Source organism: Carlito syrichta, unplaced genomic scaffold (genome assembly GCF_000164805.1).
Source record: "Carlito syrichta isolate Samal-C Ts95f unplaced genomic scaffold, Tarsius_syrichta-2.0.1 Scaffold312739, whole genome shotgun sequence".
NCBI lineage: Eukaryota > Metazoa > Chordata > Mammalia > Primates > Tarsiidae > Carlito > Carlito syrichta.
This window is the reverse complement of record NW_007256835.1, coordinates 213,888-222,245: the sequence shown is the minus strand read 5'-3', so window position 1 is coordinate 222,245 and position 8,358 is coordinate 213,888. Positions and strand designations below refer to the sequence as shown.

The 8,358-nt window shown below is 43.8% G+C and overlaps 1 protein-coding gene across 4 annotated transcripts in view; it reads left to right on the top strand.

The window, feature by feature from the left end:
* WWP2 (WW domain containing E3 ubiquitin protein ligase 2) overlaps nt 1–8,358 on the top strand; it is a 185,129-nt gene that overhangs the window by 128,453 nt on the left and 48,318 nt on the right. For 3 of the 4 annotated variants that reach the window (XM_008070024.2, XM_008070023.2, XM_021718563.1), the window contains one exon: nt 1,433–1,640. In XM_008070024.2, the coding sequence (XP_008068215.1) occupies nt 1,433–1,640 (208 nt within the window). Of the gene's footprint in view, nt 1–1,432; nt 1,641–3,305; nt 3,388–8,358 lie in introns of those variants that run through there. The other variant, XM_008070025.1, reaches the window with a different exon arrangement.

The following is an 8,358-nucleotide window of genomic DNA, read 5'->3' as shown; positions in this document are numbered from 1 at the left end:
CCAACCAAAAAAAAAAAAAAAAAAAAAAAGAATATTCTTTTATCTTATTTATTTATTTAAATAGAGACGAGGTCTGTGCTGCCCAGGCTGGTCTTGAACTCTGGGGCTCAAGTCATCCTCCTGCTGCGACCTCCCAAAGTGCTGCGATTACAGGCATGAGCCACCATGCCTGGCCTCAAATGGCAAATTTAAAAAAGGAATGACCCTATAAACTTGGCTTTGCACTATCAAGCACTACCACTTATCTGTTATGTTCGTCTTTCCTGCTACTCTTTTATTACAAAAAATATAGCACAGTATGTTAGAAAAACTTGATAAAGTTTTATAAAAGAGGTAGTCATTTAATATACAAGGGAGGATTCCCCCCAAAGAAAAGTGGAATTATTTTTTGGAGCACAGGCCCCTTGTAGCACAGCTTTCCCTGCTAGGTAAGTATTCTAGGAACCCATTAGCATCAGTTTATCAGCTGGTATTGTTGTAAAAGACTGTGTTCAGCTTCAGTAAATTTTTTTTGGAGATTCTTTCAATACATTTATTTATTTCTTTATGGGTGATTTACGAGCTTACCTGGCCCATACCACACTGAGTGTTCAGCAGTTTTTGACCAAAAACAGCAGGACCCCTGTGCCTCATTCACCTGATCTCCCTTGAGCAATTTTTTTTTTTTTTTTTGCTTCTCTGGATGATAGAAGCCCTCAAAGGGAAATGTTTGGACAATGTGGAAGAGGTGAAAGAAAAAACGGCAGAAGCACTAAAAAAGCATCAAAATTGATGAATTTGAAAACTGTTTTAAGCAGTGGAAAAGCATCTCAATAGGGTATTACATCAAATGGAGAATACTTTGATGACAGAAGTTTAAACATGTAAGAATAAATGTATAATTTTTTATAAATAAATTCCGGGTTTTTGGGGTTCCCCTCTTATTTATTTCAGATTCATCCCAATTTTCTTTGGACAGGCACTACTGGTTTGCTATAATTTCCAAAGTTATGTTTCATAGAACTTTTTCTTTTGCCGCATATACATAGGATAACATTGTAGGTGTGTTAGCACATTAAATGAAAAACTTAGTAAGTGGTCATAAAATTCGTATTCATAGTTGATCTTTTTTTTTTGAATTGGAATTTCACTCTGTCACCCAAACTGGAGTGAAGTGGCATGCTCCTGGCCATCGCAGCCTCGACCTGCTTGGATCCAGCGATCTTTCTGCTTCAGCCTTCCAAGTAACCGGAACTACAGGCACGCGCTATCATACCTGGCTAATTTTTGATTTATTGTAGAGACGAGATCTCATCAATTTGCCTGGGTGGGTCTTGAACTTGCGGGCTCAGGCAATCCACTCGCCTCAGCCTCCTAAAGTGCTGGGATTATAGGCTGAGCCACCGAGCCCGGCCCATAGTTGATCTTTAAATTATGATTTGTGCATCTTCAGTGAATGATGAACCCACAGCAGCCACGGATCCTGAAGAACCTTCTGTTGGTGTGACGTCCCCACCTGCTGCGGCCTTGAGTGTCACCCCGAACCCCAACACGACGTCTCTCCCTGCTCCTGCCACACCGGCTGAAGGAGAGGAGCCCAGCACGTCCAGCACACAGCAGCTCCCGGCAGCCACCCAGGCCCCTGATGCTCTGCCTGCTGGGTGAGTAGCCTTCTGTCCTGTAACAGCTCCTTCCTCCGCAAAGACTGAGGCTCCTTCACTGGGGCAGATACAACGTGGTTATTTATTACCTGGCAATTCGTGGTCTCTGGGGAGGCTGCTGTGCACAGAAGCAAGGGAGGTGTGGAAGAACTGCTTGTTCTACATAAATCTTACAAAGAATCTAAATCACCCAGGGTAGAATCAATGCTACCTTATACCGTGACCTGAACGACTTGACTCAAAGAGTGTGGCTCTTATGGAACAAGGAGTTCATTTTGCCTTCCTGAATCATTGGAGGATGTTTGCCTAGATCCTGCCTAGAAAACAGCTTTTGTCTCTTGAATTTTATCTTATCAGACTTGGGCTTTAGGCTCTGAATATTACCGTGTGTTATCCCCATAGCCAGGGCTGACGTTAACATGGGCTACATGATTTCTTGCCATCTTTTAGTTCAGAATTAAATCTAATGGGTAAAGACCTTGGATGATAAGAAATGGCCCCCACAAACCAAAGGGAAGTCTGGCTGTTTAGTGAGTGGAGATTGTGTGGACCTGGGAATTTAATGGCTCTGGATTGGAGTGTGCCCCTTCCCCCCTCCCTATGTGGCCTTGGCCAAGTGACTTACCCTCTAGGTAGTCACTTGGCCAATTCATGTAATAATCACATGTATCTCCCCAGCAGGTTAAGGGAGGCAAATAAGATGGTGAACGTGCAGCACTCATTAAATGGTGGGCGCTACACCTCGCATGTGAGATTTTTGAAGTAGTCGTGAGGGAGCTATAAAGGAAGAGAACAACTCTGAATGGGAAACAGAGCTTTATCTCATCAACTACCAGTCACACTCAGGGCCAGTCCTGCTCTTCATCCTGGGGTATCTGTTTGGTGTGGAGGGAACCCGTGTCCATATCACTCCAGTCACCCACAATCTGGCTGATATTAGCATGGTGGTGTGTGTCTTCTGAATCCGTCATTCATAAAGGCAAAAGGAAGGATGTAAGGCATCTTGCTTGATGTATAATGTGCTGCATTATTCTTAAGCCACTTTCAAAAACCCATTTGTTGAAACAAATATCCTAAATCTGAAGGCATATGTGATTTTTACCACATGCATATTGTATCCCTAGCACGTGCCACATTACCAAACTCATGTGTCTTTATAAAATATGTAGAATGGATGAAAATTATTGCAAATAATTCTTACTACCTCAAACCTGGAGAGAATTGGCGGTACTGAGAGGCAGCTCTGAAAAGTTTTTTTTTGTGAGGTGTTTGATTTTGTGAAGATTACTAACCAATTGCTTTGTGTCTAACTACTCCCTACAGAGATTTTTCTCTTTCGTATGTGATAAGGAATACTCGAAAGACCTTTGTTTGCTTTATAATTTCAAGTCTGTATGTTATAATTTGGGGGCGGGGAACACAGCAGAATCATTTTGGCAGAAAGGAGAGACCATGACTGCCTGTGTCTCCTGTGAGCTGTTTGTTTTCTTTCCGCTGAGCAAATGCCTGGAAGGCCAACTTCACTCCTGTGTCAGTCACAGGCAATTAGGGCTAATGGCTCAACATGTCTTTATGTAGGGCGTGTGTGAGGGTTACTGTTCTCAGGGATTGGGCACTTCCTGTTTCCAGGCAGCTGGAAAACTCCAGGCTCTGAAAACGCTCTTTATTCTAAGTCTGGCAGATCCAGCAGCCCAGGGAAGCCGGTTCCCCTCCCTCATCCTGCCAGTGGCTGAAACACTTTTCTGAGGTAGAGTCTGAACAGCATCTTTTCCTTGGAGCATTCAGAATATGAGGCCCATGTGTGGGTCTATACGATAGTCTAGAGAAGTATTGGAGACCCAGTTTTCCGCCTGGACAGGGTTCCAGTTGCATATCTCTAAGACAACTGGGAGTGCATCAAACTTTGTGGGCCACCTCAGGGTCTGGAGATGGCTAGTACCTAACTGGATGTCACCACTAGCACTGCTGAGTGTCTAACAGTGAGGTCAGCAGGCTTTCAGTTGGCTGATGGAAGCCAGTTTCTACAAGTGACCCTTCCAATTCATAGCCTTGTCATCCCCATGCCAGCTTATTTATAAGTTTAGGAGACCTAGGCAAGATGGGTTATTAATTTATACCTGGTGTCTTGGCTTCTGGAGTCAGGAAGCCAACGAGAGAATGAAATCTGTCATTCTAATTCTAGTATCAACTAATGGTGCATGTGACAGAAAGACTTAAATGCCATCATGTAGGAAATGTGCCTTTGTTTAAGAGACGGTGTCTTGCTCTGTCGCCCAGCCTGGAGTGCAATGGCATGATCACATTTTACTGCAGCCTCGGCCTCCTGGGCTCAAGTGATCCTCCTGCCTCAGCCTCCTAAGTAGCTGGGATGATAGGCGCACACCACTGTCTGGCTAATTTTTTGTAGAGATGAGGTTTCACTATGTTGTTCAGACTGATCTCGAACTTCTAGGCTCAAGCAATCCTCCTGCCTCAGCCTCCCAAAGTGCTAGGATTACAGACATGACCCACTGTGCTCAACTAAGAAATGTACCTTCTTGAGTTTGTAGAATGCCTCTATCTTTTATGAGGATACATAAATGCAGCATCTAAATTGAGCATCTACTAGTACTCAAGTTATATATACTAGAGATCTTAAAAGATGCATTCTTTCATTAAACAAAATATTTGTTACTATGTAAGAGATGTCAGGCCCAAGGCCAGGCATGGCAGATACAGTGCCCAACAAGAAGTGGTCCTTGTACTCAGAGTGTTTGACGATGCCTGCTCTGGTCACTGAGTTCTCCCCCCACGTCAATTTGTCCATTCCCTTTCTTCCTCTGGGATCTGATGCCAACTCCCAAATCTGTTCTTTCCTAACCTACTGCCTGGACAGCTCCATCCAGGTATCCAACTTGTCTAAAACAGAATTCATCACCTTTTTTTTTTTTTTTGAGTTGGAGTCTTACTCTGTCGCCCAGACTGGAGTGCAGTGCCCGCTCCCGGTCACTGCAACCTCGACCTGCCAGGCTCTGGGGATCCTTCCGCCTCAGCCTTTCAAGTAGCTGGAACTACAGGCACGCGCTACCATGCCCGGCTAATTTTTGATTTATTGTGGAGATGAGGTCTCGTCAAATTGCCCAGGCGGGTCTTGAACCCGCGGGCTCAGGCAATTCACTCACCTCAGCCTCCCAAGGCACGGGATTACAGGCTGAGCCACTGAGCCCGGCCCAGAATTCATCATCTTAACCCACCCCATCCTGGCAAGAATCTGGTCTCCCTCCTGATAATGGTACCATCGTTCACTTGGGTGACCAACAAGCCGCCGTCATTCACCTCTCCCTGTCCTCCATCCAATCATCAGGTCCTGCCTCTGACCCTCCAGATAATGCTCTCTCAGTTTCTCATCCTTCTTTTTCTTCATATTTATCACAAGTGTAATTTAATTACTGCTTTATTGAGTGGCTGTCCCCCATCATACTTGTAAGTGCCATATGGGCTGGTATTGTGCCTTTCTTATTTGCCACTGTGTTCCCAGCACCTAGCACAGTGCTTGGCATATAACGGGTCTCCAGGAAATAGTTAAATCAGTGAATGATTCTAGCTCTTCCTTAACTCTCCTATCTGCGCACTTTGCTCTATGCTTTTACAATATTGCAGACCAAATTACCATGATCTGTCACTCAAGGAACTATTCTTATCTTTCCCCAGTCTATTTAACCTTGTTAAACAAAACTCAGCATAACCTTTCACCACTTAGACTACTGCAGTGGCTTCCTATTGTATGTGGTTCACATTCCCAAATCCTTAATAAGGTGTGAAAAGCTCTGAGTGATAGGACCCCACTTACTCCTAAAGACTTTCCTGAAAGTTACTCTGCATGGCTCCCTGAGCTCTAGCTGTAATCATTTACTTTAGCTTGAAAAATGCACCACCTTCTCTCCAGGCTCAGGGCCCTCCCCCATACTGGTCTCTCTGAAAACTTCCTTGCCGTTTTGTCCGTTAATTCCTATTTCCTATACATTTTTCAAGTCTCAGCTGAATCAGTAATTCCTGGGAATCCTTCTCTGATCCCTGGTAGACAAGGTCAAATCACCACCTGTACTTCCTCTGTAATTCGTCTCACATTTGTAATTGCTTGTTTCATGTTTTTCTGCCCTCCTGGGCTATAAATGCCAATATGGCAGGAAGCCTGGCTCAAAGTAGGCCCTCACTATATGTTTGCAATGAATACATTAATACACTTAAATACTATCTTTTTTTCCCTTTTCTTCACCTGGATGGATATTTTCTGCTTTTTTGATGCCTCAGAGAAGGAGCAGCTATGGCAAGAATATTGCATTTTCTTCCCAAGGGCAAGAACCTTGAGCCGCATGCTGTCATGCACTGGGTTGACTAGCTTTGGGTTCAGATACATATTTATCGCAGGTCAGATGCTCTTCCCTACTCGGGAAGGAAGGAAGGAAGGATCCTGACATGTGGGCAGGTACCATGACACACAGCTTCTCTTAGCTAAGGCATTTCTGAGCCAGGCTAGATTGCTTTCTAAGGCCTCCTGCTGACTCCATGTCTTTCCAACTTTATCTTCTCAACTCCTCAGTATCCTTTACTGAGTGATGGAGCAAGATTTTCTTGGGGATCCCACAGATCTGTTTTTCAGGTTGTTGCATTGCCTCTTTGAAATTTGCAGCAGATGAGACTCTGGCCACAAAGGTTACACACATCTGTATGACTTAACTGAAGGCTACTGAAAGCCGAGCTGCATCAGTCCAAATGCAGCATGCCTCATCCTTCTCTCTCCCTGTTTCTAAACCCTTCTGCTTTCTGTAGCTTTTAATTTGATTATCATGAAAGATGCCAACTGGAAGGGTATGGAGTTTGCAAATGTCTGTGAAAGGAAGGGGGGGTACTGGGAAGATTCGGGAGATAGTGGTCCAGGCCGCAGGCAGTGGGAAGGGCGGCTGCTTTGGTCAGCTGGGCCTGTATCTGGTTTTTCTCAGCACTGAGCCCACTTTGGGGACCGAATGCTCATTATGAATGAGCCGACTGTGTGTACATGGCTTAGATAAACTCCAAGCGTGTCCCCCACAGTCTCTGCAGCTCCCTCAGTTCCCTACACACAGAGGCACATTATTTTGCCCTGGCAGTCAGCATGCTGCTGTGGTTTCTTACATAACGGAGGGCGTTGTGTTTGGACTGCCGACTTACCTCAGCTCTGCCATTTCACACCATCCCTTTTCTCCCGCAGTCATTGGCTCTCTGTCTGTTTTCTGCCTCAGAGTCGAATTAACTGAGGAGGGGGTGTTTTCTAGATCTTTCAGATTCACCATCTCCCCTACCCTCCGTTGCCCCCCTTACCTCATTATGGAGGGGCAGAGGTACTTCTTGAGGGTGGTCCCTGAGACACTGTCAAGGATAACAACCTCATAAGAGGTCTTTGATGTCTTGTTTGCAGAGACACTCTAAGAGATGTTGGAATTTGGAGCTGTTCTGCTAAGTTATAAACCAGCCACTGCCATTGAATTTCATTCCAAACTCAATTTTGGCACTAGCTAAAGAACCTTACCCAAGGAGTTTTAAAACAATGTTTCTCAAAGTGATTTGTCAAGAACCAATCCTTTTTTGTTGTTGTTTTGTTTTAATTTATTTAAAAATGTTCAGCCTGTTGTGAATCCTTTTGTTCCATGCTCCGTTCAGTGAGACTACTGATCTACTGATCACACATTTGGATGTTGTGGCAGTGTCAGATTGGTACAAAAGTTTCCAAGTGATAAGAAACTTCAGTACTTTTCTAGTCACACAGCAGTAACAGTTTGAACTCTGGACCGGTTTTTGTGTAGTACCAGATTAAAGGATTATGCTGGGAGAATCTGTGTCTTTCCCCCAGTTTGTTTCCTTACTGGATCTGGTTTAGTTGTTGACTCTGCAAGGATTATTACATACTTAGGTTATGCCGCATAACACATGTTTCTGGATTCTTTATCTTTGTCCCAGAACATAAGCTTTTATTTCTGAGCCGGGCCTTGTGACTGGCACCTGTAATCCCAGCACTTTGGGAGGCCGAGGTGGGAGGATTGCTTGAGGCCAAGTTTGAGACCAGCCTGAGCAACATAGTGAGACCTTGTCTCTATAATAATAATAATAATAATAATAATAATAATAATAATAAATTAGCCCGGTGTGGTGGCATACACCTGTAGTCACAGCTGAGGTGGAAGAATTCCTGGAGCCCAGGAGGTTGAGGCTGTGGCTAGTCATGATTGTACTACTGCACTCCAGCCTAGGTGACAGAATGAGACCCTGACTTAAAAAAAAAAAAATGTAAACTCTTATTTACAAAGATTCTACTGTTGTCAGAAACTGGGTCATGGAATGTTTTTGGCCTACCTATGTGTATGTATTCATGCATAGTTATTAGTTTTTATTTTTACTGTATTTCTTGAGAGTTCCTCAAGAGCAAGGAATGTTGTGACCATCTTTGTATCCCTAGTACCTGCCACAGATCTCGGCTTCCAGGGAGATGGAGTGATAAGTGCTTGTTGAATGAATGGAAAAATGCTTTCCCATTCTTGGAGGTTCTTAACATTTAAAAAAAAGTTTCTGTTTTGATCTGATTACAAAAGGTCATTGATGGAAAATTAGGGAAAAATAGAAGGAAGAAGAATAACAATAACAATAACAAACACCACCTAGATTTAATCATTGATTTTTTTTTTTTTTTTTTGAGTTGGAGTCTCAC